Here is a 17017-nt window from a genome sequence, read left to right on the forward strand (position 1 = left end):
CAGTAATCAGGTAAGGGAGGCGCAGAAAAACTCAGTGATTCGTTCTAGTAAGTTAAGGGTAATTCTATAATGTTATTTGTATATGAAGACGAGGTCACGGTCTCCTGTCAACAGCCAAACTCTTCCGCATAAAAGTGATGGGTTTCCTCAAACCGTCCCATCTGATTGTGTCATTTCCTTCATGACCTATGTGACCATTGCTATTCCTCTCCTGGGCCTCTGAGATCAGGAACAATTACCTACATGGCTAAATGTTCTCCATTCATTTCTCGTTCCTATTTAAAAAAAATCCTTCAGGACCTACAACGAGTAAGGTGGAGGCTCCATTCTCCAGGAACATTTGCAGGAAGAGGCACAGGATGGCACCTTTGGAGGGCGGGGTGGGGGGTAGGTAAGATTGCAGGGGAAGGGTTGGAGAAGGGTCACCGCCCCATTATTGCAGGGACCCTATACATCCCTTGGCCTCCTTCTTGTCACTCCACACGCCATCCGGCCAAACTTAGCAAAGCCCATTTCGGGGCCCCATTGTGCAAAGTGACTTTAGGACATCGAACGTCCCCATTGTTTGCCTCTGAAGCCACACGTGGCCAAACCAGGTGATGACCTGGGCTCCGGAGCCCAGCACTAGGGTTAGAGTCCCAGCTTCCTGGCTGTGTGATGGGGACATGTCTTGTAACTTTCCCGAGCTCGTGCCTGTCTTGGGTGCCAAGCACATAACATTTCAATACACGTGAGCTGCTATTAAAAACATGGGTAATTTTATATCTTAAAATATTGCATATTGCTTAAATGGTTTCATGCTGGCTCACATTAAAAATGATTCCCAAGTGAAGATGACAAAGGGGAAATATTCGTTATTTAGTTCTTTTCTTACATTAAGCTATCATAATAAAGTACATTTCTGGGTTGCATTCTCTGGAGTGCTTTTTACTAAATAAATGGCCAAAAATAACTTTTCCCTTCCAGTAAGATTTCATGATTCAGCACATTCAACTTTCACTACAAAAAAGATTGAAGTAAAGAGTGCAAAACAAATCTAGGAGCAAGAAACAGGCGAGGAGAAGCCGACGTGGTTGATGGCGAGGGTCAAATTCTGACAGACTGGTGTTTCTGTTTTTGCAGATAAACCTCGGCTACAGGAAGTTGTATTTATTCAGGTGTCTACACTGCACTTGAGTCTGAGAAAGCAGGTAGAGAAGAATTAGCAGGGGATAGTACTAGGTTCGCAGCAAAGGGGTATATTAGAAAAAGAAGCAGTCACTGGGTTGGGAACATGGCCTGCAACCAGCCACCTTGGTTAGAAGTCCCCTTCTTCCAACCCAAGAGCCGGCCAGCGGTCAGGGATGAGGACACGCCCGCCTGACCCCTTTTCTTGCCGTCAGCGGCGGCTCCAGATGTTAATGGCAAAGGTCCCACATCAGGTCACTTCCTGGGTGACACCAAAGGCAGGGAGTGGGGCGATCAAGGCTGCTTGGCCTCCTTCTCTCCCCGGGGAAGCGGGAGCACGTCAGCTGACGTTGCCTGGAACGCAGGGCTCAGATTGGAGGGCCAGGCGTTCTCTCTCACGGTGGCTTTACCGGGACAGTCCTGGCCCTTCTCTCTCTCTGTGTGGGAGAGCTCTTGCCTGCCCCCCGTTTTATTGTACCCGCCAGGCAGTAGAGTGCTTCCCACCAGATTATTAGCATCCAGACTCCACGGAAACTGTCCCCTCACTCAGCATTACCAAAAAGGCCCGGGGGGACCCGCGCCACCCTCTGCTTGGGAAAGTGCACGAGTCTACACCGACGGCTTCGGGCCAGCCCAGGGCCTGGGACACGCTTCGCTTCGGACAGGTGTCTAAGTCGGGGCGCCTCTTCCCCGAGCTTGGCGCGCTCTCTTCGGTCAGGGGTCGCCAAAGCCTTTGGGCCCTGGAGGAAGGAGCGGGGCTCCGGCGCTTGCGGAAGGCCTCCCCGTGGGGGCCCCGCGCCCGGCCCCGGGGACGCTCCGGAGGTCCCTCCGCAAGGGCGGCGGGCGGGGGGCACGGCGGCGGGGGCGGGCCGCGGGGCCGCCTGCGGGCACCTCCTCGCGCCACCGCCCGGCCCCCGCCCGCCGCGCCGCCGCCTCCCGCGGTGGAAGGCAGCGCGGCGCGTGCGCACTGGCGCGCTCGCGGCCCGGCCCGTGGGCTCTCCCGGGAGGGTGGGAGGTGGGAACGTGGGAAGGCGCCGGGCCGCACACCCTCCCGGCCGGCCGCTGGCGCCGCCGCCACCTCGCGGCCAGGGCGCCCCGCGACGCCCGTCGAATGAGCGGCGCAGGTAGGCGCGCGGGGTCCGCTCGCGGCCGCGTCGGGGGCTCCCCGCCCCGGCCTGCGGCCCCCAGAGGCCGCCGGCCACGAAAGTTGAACTTGGCGCGCCGCGGGCCGGGCGCTGGGCGCAGGGGGGCCGGGCGCGCCACCCGCCGCGGGGGTGCGTTCCCCTGGCCTGCGGGGGCGCGGGCGGGGCTGCGGCGGGGGCGCGCGGCGGGGTTGGGGACGCGGGAGCCCGGGACCTCGGGCGGCGCTGCGGGCCTGGCCTCGCAGTGAACTTTTGCGCCGCGCCCTGGCAGCGTTCTGGCGGCGGGCGAGCGCTGCCTGGGCGGCCGCTCGGGCTCCGGGGGGCCGGGGCCGGGGGTGGGGGTCCGCCTGCGCCCCTCCTGGCCGGACCGCGGGGAGGTGAGCGCGGGCCGAGGGCCCTGGGCGCGGGGGAGGCGCGCACGGCGCGGGCGGAGACTGGGGGTGCCGGGGATTTAGTGGAACGACCCGGGGTAAGTGAGACCCTTGGAGGGAGGGAGGGAAAGGTCGAAACGCCGAGGTGCCTGGAAGAGAACGCAGGAAGCAATTAAAACTCCTCCTTTCGGATTAACAACCAAAAATTGATCGATGTGTCAGGAATACCGCTGATTTATGAAAGGTGCTTACTTCTCTGGTATGGAGAATTTTATGTTCTCCAGGTGAAACCGAGTTCACCCAGCTCCAGCGTAGATTGATGTTTTAATAAAAATAAATAAAGGGGGGGAAGCTCGCCTGGTCTTTGGGGACATCAAGTCTCAAGTCGCAGAGTTAGACTAACAAATCAAATCGCATTATCTCTGCATTTCGTATCTCTGAATCGTGCCCAAACATCCGAGGCAGGAGGGCGCCTTCCTTTCGAAAGTTTTGCCGCGGCGCTTAAAAGTTCGCCTAACTAGCAGCCCGTGTTTCCTAAGCAGATCGGCACGGGGAGCGTCGCGTAATTGCGGTAAGTGGCAGGCCTGGCGGAGCCGGCGCGGGGCGAGCGCGGGCGGCGGGAGGAGGAGCGGGCTCCGGGAGGCGAGCCGGAGCCGCGGCGGCGCCCGTAGATGGCGCCCTGGCCCCACGCTAGGCTCGGGAGCCGCGCGGCGCCGGGCGCGCGCGGGCGGGGGCGCGGGCGGGGGCGCGGGGCGGGCGCGGAGCGCGGGGCGCCGCACTTGCAGTTGACTTGGACCGGGGCGGCGCGGCCCGGCGGGAAGAAAGAAATAATAATAATAAATCAAGCTTTTTGTTGGCATTTTAAATTTACGGCCTGGGCAGCATTTGGGGGCGGACGGGGGTCCGTGGGTCCCGGACGTTCGTGCGAGCGGAGGGGCTCCCCTCGAGAGACCCCAGCCTGGCTGCGGCAGGCCTGGTGGCCACCGCGCAGCCCCCGTCCTCGCTCTCCGGCCGCGCGGCCCAGGCGGGGCACTGGAGCGCAGACACGCGTGGGTGCGGGCGAGGGTCGGCGGTGCGGCGGCGAGGATGCCAAGTTCAAAGCTGCCCATAGATCACCCCCGGGGGCGGCCAGGGCGGCCCAGAGGCTGCCCCCGCCCCGCGCGGGGTGCACCGCCCGAGCCCGCGCCAGCCCTGCCGCCTCGGCTGCCGGCGCGCTCCGCTTTGCAATGTAAATTTCAGCGGGACAAATTGCTTATTAATAGTCTAGAAGAGAAGCGGGTTTCTTTCTTTCTTCTTTTCTTTATCTGTTTTTATTTCTGCATGGCCCCTAGCTATGCCCTGGGCAGCCTCGCCGCCCAGCAGTTTTCTCTTCATTTCAATATCCTAAAGAAAATGCAAATTTCCACAGTGTGGCCTTTTTACAAAGTTAAATTAGCAACAGCTTTAAGTGACTCCATTAGTATGGAAAACATACACATGTTTAATGTGGGAATAGCTTCCTTTTCACAGGGCTCATTCTGGGCTGTAAATTTAGCAGACCCTCGGACTGGTAAAGAATCACAGCGCGGCCAAATGTGTCACCAAAGGCGCACCCCCTGCACGGCCTGCGCCCGGCTCACCGGGAGGGGCCATCCCTCTGCCGCGCGCCGCCGGGTACCGTGCGCCAGCTCGGATCCCTTAGAAGTCGCGCGGACGTGGGCTAAGGGGTTTGTGCAGGCGCGAAGGGAAGGAGGACTTGACACATTTCTGTCCAAGGGCAGTGTGCTCTCCCTTCCTCTTCCCAGCCTCTTCGTCGCAGTCCCTACAGCCGAGGTAATTCCCCGGGCGGGCTGACCAGGCCCGGCAGCTGTCCCCCACCAACCAACGCATTTTTGCGCACAGGAACGGATGCGTCCACACCCGGTTAAGGTGCGGCCGAGGGGTGGGCGAGTGTCGCCGCTGAGGAGGACGTCAGTCCCCGTGCCCGGCCGTCCACCCCACCCCCACCCCTTGGCTCTCTAGCCCCCCAACTCCTTTGCCCGTTTTGGCAAACCCGTTTCAAACCAGAATTTCACTGGCAAACTTTTTGCGCTCCGTTAGCTTTCAGATGAGGGCATTCAATTCTGTCCTGGGGTCTGGTTACCCCTTCCTTTACGTTTAAGCCGGTGGCGGGGCCCTCCACCCCCTCCCAGGAAAGAGTTAAGATTTATGGTGTGCTGGAGAGGTCTTGTTAGCATGTAATCTGCATTTTTTAACTACTGCGTAATAAAAAGTGCGAAGTTTTGAGACACCTTTCTTGATTATACCTTTGGCGATACTTTAGGTTTTACATTTAATTTGCATTTTGTTCTTAGTGAATATTGAAGTCTTGAGTGGAGGATTGAATTTTATTAGGACATCTGGACTGACAATATCAAATCAGACACCAGTGTCCCAAAGCATGCTAAAATTTCAGAGTTAATTAGAACGCAGTGTGTTTAATTAAAGCCAATTATAATATTTGAAATTATCTGATCGATCCGTGTTTCTACAGTTTGGGTCTGTTTAGGTGTTGATTGGCGCACTCTGTGCGCCGTTCGATCTAGAAACTACTCAGGGGAAAGTTTGCTTTGTAAACTGGCGGGGGCGGGTGGGCGCGGAATCCGCGTCCGGGGCGCTGGCTCTGGCGCATCCTGCCCGACTGCCTTAGGGCGCCGCTGAACGCAGCTCCGGAAACAACAGCTCGTTGTTAAACCGCTGCGCCTTTTCGGGTCCCAGGGACCGCGCCACACGCCAACTGTCTTCCCAGCTCAGGTGCTTCTCCCAAGCTTTTCGCGGAGAGGCAACCTTTAAGGTTGCTAGGTGCGTTGGGAGAAGCCCAGCTCGCAGAATGCGAGTGTTTGATTTGGGATTCTCGCTCTGGCTGAAGAGCCCCCAGGGCAGATTCCGAATGGTGGGGCCAGCCAAAGTGACAGAAGGAACCAGAGAAAAGTTAGGACAAGGAGACGATAATTAACTGTTTCCTTTCTAATTTCGCATGCTGCGGGAATCGAGTTGCGCCCTGGCGTTTTATGCCCACCTTGGAGAGCCCTGGGATTTCCAGGGAGAGGGTCGAGCGAATTCCGCGGCGCGTCCGCTGTCTCCCGCGGGACTGGGCACTTGGGGCGCACGTTTCTCGCCAGCGACGGCGTGGGCGCGGCGCTCACTGCCCTGGCCTTGTTGCCGGCGCCGGGCTTGGCCTGGATTTTGCAAACACACGTGGGCGGCAGTTAGGACCAGGCTTTGGGTGGACATTTCTGTGCGCTCTTGGGGTCACGGGGTCAGTGAGGCCTAGGTGCGCGGGACGCGCAGGAGCTGCAGCGCAGCTGTTAGGCTGGGCAGGGAGCCTCGGCAGCCACCTGCCCTGGGGTAGGTGGAAGCCTCGGCGGCGTGGCTCTGGGCTGTGCGGCGACACTGCTCTCCCCACCCCAGGAGGCGCTGTTTGTCAAACTTGGCCGCTTAGACAAGAGGCGCCTGCATATTCCAGCTTGGAGAATTGAGCCTCTTAGGGTACTCGGGGGGTGGGTCGGGCTTTGCTAACCTTAACCTTACAGGATGAGGGGTTGGGGGGGGTGATGATGCAGAGAACTGGGGGCTGAGACCCCGCAGTGTTCACTTTTTACCTGCGGATCCGGTCAGGCCTCCCTGCTTTGTAGCAGAGGGCAGAGGAGCCCGTTGGTGGGCCCCGTGCGTCCTGGGCGAGGTGCCCAGTTACTTGCCTCGGAGGGCAGGCGGGACGCCCGCCTGGCTTGGGTTCAGTTCGCCACCTGACTCCTGAGAGCCCCGTCGCTTCCATCTCTGCCCCGAGGTGGCGAAGGCGCTCTCTCTGGCCTGGAAAACCCACCCGGACCTGGTCCAGCCCCATTTATGCGCAGTTTAATAGGTTCGGGTGACCGGACACCAGAGCCCTTGCCTCCCCGGCCTCCCGCAGCCCATGGGTGAGCTGGACCCAGCAGCACAAAGCCAAACCCTGGACGCACTCAGGGGCCTCGACACACTGACCCGAGGTGGGCAGGGTTTGCGGGTGCCTGGCTGTTCCACCCTACCTCGCAGTTCACGGGACTTTCTAGGTGTGCCTTCCCAGGATTTCCCTATTCTCGGCCCTTCGGGCCCCTGTGTGGCCTCCTTCCCTCCGGGGCCCACGGTCTGCCAGGCTCTCTAATTTCTGGTTCTTTCCCCGGCCCCCGCCTGTGCGCAGCGCCGGGTCCTGAGCCCCGGGCCGGAGTGGGGCCGGCGGCCAGGTAGCCAGCGCAGGCTGAGCGTGACCCCCCAGGCGCGGAGGACGTGGGGGCGGGCCGCGCCTGCAACTCCGCACTGGCGGCGGGAACGCGAACCGCGGGGCCTTTGGCGCATTGGCTTCTCACCCTTTCTCGAGGGCTGAGTGGCAGGCCTCGCAGCCTGGGCCTGAGGCCACGAGCCCTTCGAGGGCGCCACGCCTGGACGCGCCCGCGCGCCCGCGATCCCTCAGGGGCCTCGGTTTCCAGGAACACCCCCTGCCCGGGCTTCTCAACGCCGGAAATGCAGTTTACTGCTCTTTGGAAGGCTGGTAGGGAGGGTCGGCTGGCTCCCCGGACCGGACCGCGAGCGAGATGGGGCATTCACAAAGTAGCCTGAACGTTGGGCCGGAGCGGGCGCCGTGGCTGGCCTTACTCCCTGGGACCCCGACTTGGCCCAAGTTTCTGGATGACTCTTGAGTCTGGCACCAGCCCGCCTCTCGCTCTCCTGGCCTTGCACCACGCAGCAGTGGAGGCCCCGGGACTGGGGAGGTACAAGGGGGACGCTCACGCCTGGTGCGCGGGGAACGGCCCCTCGCCCTCCCCGAGTGGGTAATGGGCGCACGCGGAGGGGCTTGGAGGCGCGCGGCGGCCGGGCCACTGGGCACTGCAAGGCCAGCAGGGTGGCCGGGCTGGGCCTGGGTGCGGACGCCGCCGGGTCGTACCGCCCGGCTCGGCCTCTGGTGGTGCCGCGGGTCAGCGGCCAAGCGCCGCCTCTGCCCTGCGCTCTGCACGCCGCTTCCCCAACAGGGCTCCAGGGGCGGCGGGCGCTGTCTCTTTAAGGTCACTGCCTGCTCCGGCACGACGTGGGGAGGACAGCTGGGCACTGGCCATCTGACTGACTCCGGCGTGACATCTGGGAGCCCACTGGTGTGTGGCACGCGAAGCGCTTGATGCCGCTATTTAAATGCAAATGTGAGGGGGCTCATTGAAGCCTCTCCCCGTAAATCCGCACAAAAGGAATACTTCCCACCCTCCGAGGAGGAGGAGGCGGCGGCGGAGAGGCGGCGGCGGCGCAAGGGCCACCCGTGCAAATCGCGTTGAGCGCGGGGCCCTGAGCGGTCGGCGTCGCCGTCTCGGCCCGCGGGGTTCCCAACGAAGGTCAGGCCCCGCCCGGCCCGGCCCCTGGGCGCCCGTCTGGCCCCCGGGAGCTCCCTGTGAGCGGAGGCTGGAGCAGCGGCCCGGCCTGCGCAACTTCCAAAGTGACAGCCTGTCTCTCCGCCCCCCCACTCGCCCCGCTCCCCACCCCCGGCTTTCCCTGCCTGGGTGCTGGGCGCCCCTAGTTCCCCAGGAAGCGAGAGAGACGGGAGCGGGACTCCAGGGGGAGGAGGCTGGCGCGGGGACCTCTCCCAGCATCTCCCAGGGCGCCCAGGACTTGACCTGCAGTCCCGCCCTCCTCCCCAGCCCTGTGCTTCCGCCCCCGCTCCTCTCCGCTGCTTCTTCCCCTCCATTAAGGCAAAACTCTGGGGTGGGGTGAGGTGGGGGCCGAGGGGCTGCCCTGCCACGCTGCTCCCCAGCAGGCCCGTGCGGAGACCCGGCCGGGTCGGGCGGCCCTTGTGCCCGCAGCTCGGAGCCAGCAGTGGAGTGAGAAAAAAGATAAAGTTGGTGAATGATAAAGACCGTATTTTCCACGCTTTGGGTGCGGGACCAGATGATCTAGAAAATGAGCTGAAATGGATTCAGCCTCCGAGCCTGTTGTGAGAGCAGCTGATTCCCCCATTTCGGGCCAGATGGCTGCTGAACACAGATTTGCATTCATTTTCCCTTAATATCGTCCAAAATACTGGGGCAGCTGCATTTGCTGTCAAAAAGGTTTAAAACCCCTTTTCTTTCTGGGGCAGGATCGTTACCTTATGTGATGGGCTTATAGAACTCCTTTCCCCTCTTTAGTCAACAGTATCAGATTTAGAAGGATTTGTTTTTAAACCTTCTAATTTGGTAATCAGATTTAAATCGCCTTGGCGCGTGTAATCTGAATTAAAGATACTGTAAATGATTTTAAGCATGATACTTTCGTTAGCGCAAGGAAGGGGGCACCTCCAAGGCGGGCTGGGCATTTTAGGAAGTGTGGTTCAAAGGAAGCATTGTTTCCTATTTCCAACTTCATCTTTCCCCGAAAAGGCACTTTGCATATTCTGACAATAACACTCGCCTGCCGCTCGCCCTGCGTGAGCCCCCGAAGCAGCTAAACACGCAGAGACAAAGCAATTTCTCCACCCCACCCTCCACCTATGGCCAACTTTATTTTGCGTTGTGCCTCCACGAAGAAGGTGTTCCTTTCTCCACTCAGTCTGATGTGGGTGGAAAGCTCTGGGCTTATTAGGAATACAGAAATTTTCTTTTAATTTATCGTGAATAGTTTCCATACACTTTGATTTAAGGTTATTAACATTCTATAGACAGTGGCATCTTTAATATGTGGCGATCGCTTCTAAAGACTAATCTCATTACCCTCAAATAGTCATAAAATATGATTTTATTATACTTACGTATTTAATTAGACGGCCGGCACCGTAATGGATTTTGAGATAGGACTGGCGCAACAGCTTTGATAATTCACTTATCTTTGGCAATAGTCATTAACCCCCAACACCAGCAAAATAGATTGCTTTCCAACACATCTTTTTTTTTTTTCTCACCCCTTCCAAGAAGCGTGGGGGTCCCCAGATAACGTAAATCGGACTTCGATTTTTTCCCGATTAATTAAAATATTAACGTACACACACTGCCAATTCATGGGAAAAGGGAGTGCCACCCCATACCGGGCGGGGAGAGGGGGGCCCTGCGACACACTTACACCCTGAGACCTGTTTTGGTTTTGTTTTAATCGAAAGGGCCTGATTTCTCTCGGCTGGGAAGTGCCGGGACAGCTCCTGGTAGCCCCCTGGGTCTCTGCTCCTGGTCGTGCAGACGTCCTTTGGGCGGGCTGTGCGCCTGGGTGCCGAGTCCCCGCGGCAGGAGCTCGGCCGCCGGGCCCACGCGCTGCCCGTGCCCTGTTGCCCTCCCGATTCCTCGAAACCAGGTCGGGAAGCTGCGCGCCGCGCGCTCTCCCGGGCCCGGCGGCACTGAGGGCAGGACCCGGGCGCCCGCGGCGTCCGCTCGGCTTTTAGAGAGGCTGGCGCCGGGGAGGTCTGGCTACGGCGCAGGGCGCGCAGCCGGACACCCGGCTCCGGGTCGCCGGAGAGGCCGGACGCGCTTCCTGTCCGTCCGGAGAGCCCCGAGCCTTCTTTGTCACTCGCCGCGGTTAAGCACAGGCCGGGGGACGGGGTCTCCCGTGGCCGCCGGGAAAGACAGAGCATCTGGCAGAGCCCGCCTCCGACGTGGGTCCTCAGCCCGGCACTCGGCGGCCTCCGCCGGGGCAGGAAACACCGGCGCCCGGCGAGGCCCAGACGGGGGCAGACCGGCCCCCCAGCAGCCTGAGGTCTGTTTAGAAACCAGGCTGAGCTGCGCGCCCCGCCTTGGCGAGGGAGCCCTGCCCTCTCCACCCGCCCCCACCTACCTTCCTCTCCCCCCCCCCCCCCCCCCCCCCGCCCCCGCCGTCCCCACTCGGAGGCTGGCCCCTGCAGCCCCCTCCCTGCGGCCTGCCCGCCTCTACCCACTTGTCCCTTCGGGCCGCCCCAAGGCGCGCTGAGGCCCCGTGGCGTGTACTGCGTGCATTTGGGCAACTTGGGGCGCCTCGGCACTTCACCCCCTCCTCCCTACAGTGCTTGGACCGTGCGGCCGATTTGGGGAGGAGGTATTGGGGGGCCAAGCAGCGATTGTGCACTGGCTGTTTGTTTCATTTCGAGCTTTATTTGGGCGAGCGGGAACTTCCCGGGCTGCGGGTGGGCGCGAGGAGCCGCGGAGCGCGGCCGGGGGCGGCGGCGGCGGCGGCGCGCGGTGGCGCTCGGTGGCGGCGGGGCTCGCGGGGCTCGCGGGGCTCGGGCCGGCTCGCGGCGCCGTCAGGCAGTCAGTCAGCGAGCGCGGCGGCGGCGGCGGCGGCGAGGGGCGCGGCGAGGGGCGGCCGCTCCCATATATGGCGCAGGCGCCGCCCCCCGACGTCACCCTCTGACAGCGCCGCTCCCGGGGGCTTCGAGTTTTGGCTCCCGGGAAAGGGTCCATTCCTCGGGGAGAGAGGGCTGAGTTTTGTGCGCCTCCGTCCGCTGCGCGCGCCGCTCCAGGCCCCGCCGCGCCCCGCCTGCGCCCGGGACTGCGCCGCGGCACTCACTGCCCCGTTTATTTGTCTTTGGAGCAGGCGGGCCGCGCCAGAAGCGGGCGATCCCGCAGTGTCCTGCAGCCGCGGACGCCGCCTGGCTAGGATGACACCACGTTGAGCGCGCCTGCAAACAACAACAACAACAACCGCCGCCGCGGCCACCGCGTCCTGCTCCTCCGAAGCGCCGCCGCCGCCGCCGGTGTAGCCGCCGGTGTAGCCGCCTCCGCGCCCCCCCGGCCGTCCGGAGCGCCCCGGCCGCTGGTGTATGTGGCGCCTGCCCGGGACGGGCTGAAGCCGGCGGCGGGGCCGGACCGCAGGCGCCGAGCAGGGCGAGCGCGGCCAGGGTAGCCGCCTGCCGCCGAGCCCCGAGCGCCGCTGCTCGCGGAAGCGCTTTCGGCCGGGAGCTGCGGCCGCCGCCAGCAGTTTTCATGTTTGGGATTCAGGAGAATATTCCGCGCGGGGGGACGACCATGAAGGAGGAGCCGCTGGGCAGCGGCATGAACCCGGTGCGCTCGTGGATGCACACGGCGGGGGTGGTGGACGCCAACACGGCCGCGCAGAGGTACGTACCGGCCGCCCCCGCGCGCCCCGGCCCCGGCCCCGGCCGCCGCGCTCCTCACCGGGCCGCTGTCCCTTTCCTCCCGCAGCGGCGTGGGGCTGGCGCGGGCGCACTTCGAGAAGCAGCCGCCCTCCAACCTCCGGAAGTCCAATTTCTTCCACTTCGTGCTGGCGCTCTACGACAGGCAGGGGCAGCCGGTGGAGATCGAAAGGACCGCTTTTGTGGACTTCGTGGAGAAAGAGAAAGTAAGTGCCCGCACTCCATCCCACCTTCCACCTTTCTACAAGTGGGAGGCGGGCGGTGCCCGCGCGCGGTGGCCCCGCGTGCCCCCCTCGGCGGCGGGGACCGCTCGGCGAGGCGCCCCCGCCGCCGCCACGTGCGGCCGCCCGGGCCACCGCCGAGGGGCTGCGCAACTTCTGCGCGCCCCCGGACTCGCTCGGGGCGAGGAGGACGCTGGGCTTCCAGCGGGAAAGTGACATCACCGCGCCGCTCCCAGCTACGAGTCCTGCCATGTGTGAGGCCGCGGGGCCTGGGGGCGCAGGGGGACCGAGCGCGGTGGCCGCGCCGGACGCCGATCGCACTAAACGCAATTATTTATCGTTACTTTCAGGAGCCCAACAACGAGAAAACCAACAACGGCATCCACTATAAACTGCAGTTGCTGTACAGCAACGGTAAGTGGCCGCCGCCGCCGCCGCCCGCCCCGCCCGGGCTCGCCCTCCTTTCCCGAGACGGCTAACGGACTCAAAGATTGCGAGATTAAAATGACACGGATGTAAACACGAAATCTTCTCGTGGCATAGAAGGAAAACAAAACATAAACGATCAATAAGTCGATGGCACTTCACATGATTAACCGGTGGGGCTCGAAGCAGAAAGTAAAAAGGGGGATCGATATGGGGCTTCAGGAGGACATCACTTTTAAGTGACTTTTTTCAATTTTGCAAATTAATGTTAATTATGGAGATGGGGGCAGCTCCATAAGCGGAGCGGAACTGACTTCCTGTGCACGAGTTTTTGGAAAAAAAAAAAATCCTCGAGAGACACTAGAAAGAGTTCAAACTCTCACTCAGTTTCCATTTCATGCTTTCTGTTTTCTAAAAATAAATGACCACATGGGCCCACCCGGTGCAGCCACCGGGCCTGCTCGCAGCCTGGCAAATTTGTTGCACCTTCCAGTGCAAACCCTAAGAGTCTTAGAGGTTCCGGATGAGGAAAAGAAACTCAGAGCAGGGGAAGCGATTGGGGTTCCCTTTCGCCTCTTAAAGGGCATGGCTGAGTTTTGCTGCATCACCGCCGGCAGCAGCAGCCCCGTGCCCCAGGTGCCCTTGCTAAAATCCTGATGAGAATTTATCCCTGTTTTTTTTGCAGGAGTCAGAACGGAGCAGGACCTGTATGTGCGCCTCATAGATTCAATGACCAAACAGGTGAGAAAGTTTAAGCCTCCGCACTACTTTCCACTGTTCAGCTGGGTTGTCCTGGGGTTGAGAAGAGGGCAGATGGGTCTCTGGACTTGTTTTCCACTTGGCTTCCTTGACATGCTAATGAGAATTCCATATTTATTGGAATAAACGATGCGATTGGTAAAGTAGTTACTGTTGTCATCACAATAGGACATATATGCTCTATTAGATGGCTTGTGCGTGGAATCCAAGTCTGTCTTAATTAGCTATGGTAATTAATATTTGACAGAGAAATTTCAGGAGGCTCCCCCTCTTGTATATCTTTAAATGTTTCTCTCTCTCTGCTTGGAATCATTTCATTGATTTTTTTTTTTTCTATAACAAAGGCAACTAACTCCTTTCCAAAGCCCATTGAGTTGGGCTTGATTAGTTCATTTTTCCCCCCTTTCCGGTGTGATGGTCTAGTAACGCGAGACGTTGATTTGGATTTAAAAGTGAAATTTGTTGGGGTGAAAAGTCACCTTGTTCTCCACTAGCCCGTCTTCACCTCTCAGCCTCCCCTCTCCATAATTCAAACTCCCAGCTCCAGGGGTCACCCACACCCGTCCATTGCTCTGGGAGCTGCCTCTGTTCCCCTCTCCCACCCTCTGTCATACCTTGTAAATAACATAATTACAAGCAGTTCCTTATTAAATTATTTAACCTGTCTTGGTCAACTTTTCCGATGATAACTATTGGCTATCAGTAATGTGATTAAGTGCAGAAAAGCGCTTCATTGCTTTTTCACGCTGTGCAGTCTGGCTGGTTTTGTGCTGGGTGGTACTGTTGTTTGGTCGTTGTAAAGATCTCCCCCCACCCCCACTTTCCTTAAAATGGTGTTGGGGGAGGGGCAAGTTCCATGCGAAAATTAAATCCACTAGGCACAGATTGATTTAAAATAGACGTCCGAGGTGGGCTTCAGGCTTGGAAATGGAAGTAGAAAGTAGCACCTCCGTTTTTGATGGTAACTTTAGGGGTTGGTGAGCCAAGTAGGACAGGAGTTGGGTGCTTCCTGCAGCCCAGGACGCAGGCTTCCCACTCTCGGCGCAGCAGTTAGTTTTTTCGGATTTTACTTCCCCTTTAAAAAGTTGGTCCTGACCTAGGCAACAAGCGCGTTGGATTTTAACGTCTGCAGCGTAAAACACTTTGGTTTTCTCTCAGGGTAAAACCGATCTTGCAGGTAAAGTAGTGTCTTTGTCAGAAAGACGGAGGCAGCTGTGTGCCCTTTGGTGATTATTTCACCGGGATTCAGAGAAGCCTCGAAACGGGGCTGCCGGTTGGCAGGGTGCGTCTATTTCCTTTGTACAGGAGGGCTAAATGTTGTCGGAACCGCAGTGGTCTAATTAAGAGGTGGGTGCAGACAGCCGTGAGTTTCTCTGGTTTGCATAGAGGAGGCGGCTTCGTTTTCAGTGTACTCTCATTGTTCATTTAGCCGTGCACCTTTGCAACATAAACAGGGCTGAAAATAAAGGCATTTAATCTCCTCTCACTGACGGGGATGGGGGGGGGGGAGAAGGAAAGAAATAGCCCAGTAACTGATCAAAGAGTCAATGGCGCTGAACCGACAGTTTATGGATTTCTGTTTGTGCTACAAAATAAAAAATAAATCAAATATAAATACGGGGATCCATCGGAGGACAAGCCGGGCTCTGAGAAGTGCCGGCGCCTGCCGCGGCCAAGCGCCCCGCAGCCCCAGGCGGCCCATCGCTGCCGTGGTTCCCAGCGGATCCGGAGGGAGGCTGGGGCGAAGGGGCTCGCGGGGACCCTTCCCGCTTCCCAGAGGGCAGCCTCGGGCCTTGTCGAGAAAGGGCTTTGTCCGCCTGGAACTGGAAGTGTGAGAAGTGCCCGAGGAGATTGGAAGTAATTTGCAGATAATTTTCGGTGCCGGGGGGGAGGGAACTGGAGAGGGGACTCCCCTCCCCCTTCCGTGGAATTTTTCTGCCGGGAACTTGCGGCTCTCGGCCCCCGCCCCCTGCCCCTCCCCCAGTGACCTTTCCCCCCGTTTTTTCCTTTTTCTGCGAGGCCGGCGGTGGGGCTGGTGCGGGCGGCCCCCGGCTCGGGTTCCCGGCGGCGGAGCCGGGCCGCGCGCGGTCGTGAGCGCACCTCGGCCTTCGCACCATCTGGCGGAGCCTCTGCTCAAAACCCACCCGAGCGTGTGCGCAGACACTGCCTTTTTACCCGAGAAAAATCATTGTTAGCAGTTTCAAAATAAACACCAGATTGGCCATTAGCACTTTCTTTGCAAATATCATCCGGCGAGGAGCACGTGGCCGCGCGGGCCCGGGCGCCCCGGGGCCCTGAGCACTCCCGGGGGCGCCCGGCGCGGCCACGTGCGGCTGCTGCGCCCCGGGCCCGGCCGCCCACCGCGGGCACCTGGCTCGGGCGGGCAGGCCGGGAGGAGCGGGGCGCGCGGCCGCCGCGGCGGTCGCGGCTCCTCGGCGCCGGCTGTTTGCAGCACGCAGACTGGAACTCCGGCGAGACAATGGCCCGAGGACGCGGCCCGGCGCGGCCAGCCGAGGGGGCCCCGGCGCCCCGAGCCCCTTCGCGCCCTGCGCCCGGGCCTCCCTACCCGCCTCCCCCCACCCCTACTTCCAGCACCCAGCCCCGGCGCGGCCGCCACCCTCCCGACCCCCGGGCCCCGCGCAGGCCCTGCGGGCGCCGAGGAGAGCAGGCCGGCCGCGGCCTAGCCCTGCGCCCCGGGGCGGGCGGGCGGGGGGGAGGTGGTGCGGGGAGGGGGCTCTGCCGGGACGGTGGCCCGGCTGGGCCGTGACGCCTCCCCTGGCCCGCAGTGCACCTGCCGCCCGGGAGACCCGCAGCGCCCGGGGCGACTGGGCGCCCAAGCCGCCGGCGCCGCGTAACCCCCGCCTCTGCTTGTCCCCCCCCTCCCCCCGCGCAGGCCATCGTGTACGAGGGCCAGGACAAGAACCCGGAGATGTGTCGCGTGCTGCTGACCCACGAGATCATGTGCAGGTGAGCGGCGGGCGCGGGCAGCGGGGGCGCGGGCGGCCTCGGCGCCAGCTGCGTCCACAAAGGACGCTGCCTGCAGGCGCCACCACCCCGCCCAACTTCGGGCCGGGCATCGATTGAAATGCAATCGGCCCGAGTCTGCACCCCGAGCCACCGAGGAGCCCGTTCTCCTCTCTCCCTCCCCGGCGGAGACGACCAGCGCCACCGGCTGCTCAGCAGAGCGGATTAATTCGTGCAGTCAAAAAGGAAAACGGGTCCTGGGTGACGCCTCTGTCCCCGGAGCCGGAGGAGTCAGAGAGCGCTGGGACTCATTTTACTGCTTCCTCCGCAAGCACTGGCGTCCCGAGCTCTGCAACTGTGTTACTGATAAAAAGGAAACTCTTCTGTACTTATGCCAGCGCTAGCCTATGTGAGAATTGGATTGTGATTCCGTCAGTTAACCTCTTCCCCAGAGTGGCGATGCCTCGTCCATATTGTTGTTAGATTGCGCGCGCGTTCCTTGAGATCCCTGTCAGAAGAGCAGTTTCCCACCTGTTTTTTTCCAAGTACCACCAGAGTCTCACCCCTACATGGCAAATAAAAATGCATCATTGACTTTGCATGCGCGGCATGTGAAATACAGTTGCAAGGCGTAGCAAGGGCCTGGGTCTGCTGGCGACAGTAGCAGGCCGCAGACTCTGAGGGGCATACTCCGCCTGGCTACGGTGCCTGTTGCCTAAATGCCATTTCTGAGCAGACATATTGTTACAGCGCTAATATACAAAAGCTGACTTTTTCTCATATCAGGTAATAAATATAAATTACAACCAATAAAGTGGAATTTCTTTATTATCCACTTCTGCATGTACTGCAATTAACATAGAAAGCGCACAGATGTGATTTAAGCTCTAAGTGGAAGACTGT

General features: G+C 60.5%; 2 protein-coding genes across 2 annotated transcripts in view; one reads left to right on the forward strand and one right to left on the reverse strand.

The window, feature by feature from the left end:
- Positions 1-1881: 1881 nt before the first annotated feature.
- On the reverse strand, positions 1882-11576 carry LOC115527689 (basic proline-rich protein-like). Its single transcript, XM_030335467.1, has 9 exons — positions 11294-11576; positions 10756-11054; positions 9905-10086; positions 7925-8106; positions 7517-7629; positions 7328-7435; positions 5718-5877; positions 3552-3712; positions 1882-2706 (listed from the first exon to the last, which is right to left on the reverse strand). The coding sequence occupies exons 1-9, from the start codon at positions 11574-11576 to the stop codon at positions 1882-1884; spliced, it is 2313 nt and encodes a 770-aa protein (XP_030191327.1).
- Positions 11575-17017, forward strand: part of EBF3 (EBF transcription factor 3) — a 107959-nt gene continuing 102516 nt past the window's right edge. The window contains exons 1-5 of the mRNA XM_032595300.1: positions 11575-11708; positions 11794-11950; positions 12316-12379; positions 13077-13132; positions 16044-16117. Coding sequence (XP_032451191.1) covers positions 11575-11708; positions 11794-11950; positions 12316-12379; positions 13077-13132; positions 16044-16117 — 485 coding nt within the window. The remainder of the gene's footprint in view (positions 11709-11793; positions 11951-12315; positions 12380-13076; positions 13133-16043; positions 16118-17017) is intronic.

Source organism: Lynx canadensis, chromosome D2 (assembly GCF_007474595.2).
Source record: "Lynx canadensis isolate LIC74 chromosome D2, mLynCan4.pri.v2, whole genome shotgun sequence".
Taxonomy (NCBI): Eukaryota; Metazoa; Chordata; class Mammalia; order Carnivora; family Felidae; genus Lynx; species Lynx canadensis.

Bases quoted from the DNA above. Each gene is read 5' to 3' on its own strand.
- LOC115527689 (XM_030335467.1), bottom strand. From the start codon at position 11,576: ATGAAAACTGCTGGCGGCGGCCGCAGCTCCCGGCCGAAAGCGCTTCCG. The intron at 10,087-10,755 runs GCTCGCCCAAAT...CCTGCGCCGTAG, and splicing joins CCGCAGCCCGGGAAGTTCCC to CCAGACCTCCCCGGCGCCAG. The intron at 8,107-9,904 runs GCGGGGACTCGG...CTCCGCTCACAG, and splicing joins CCGGCGGCCGAGCTCCTGCC to GGAGCTCCCGGGGGCCAGAC.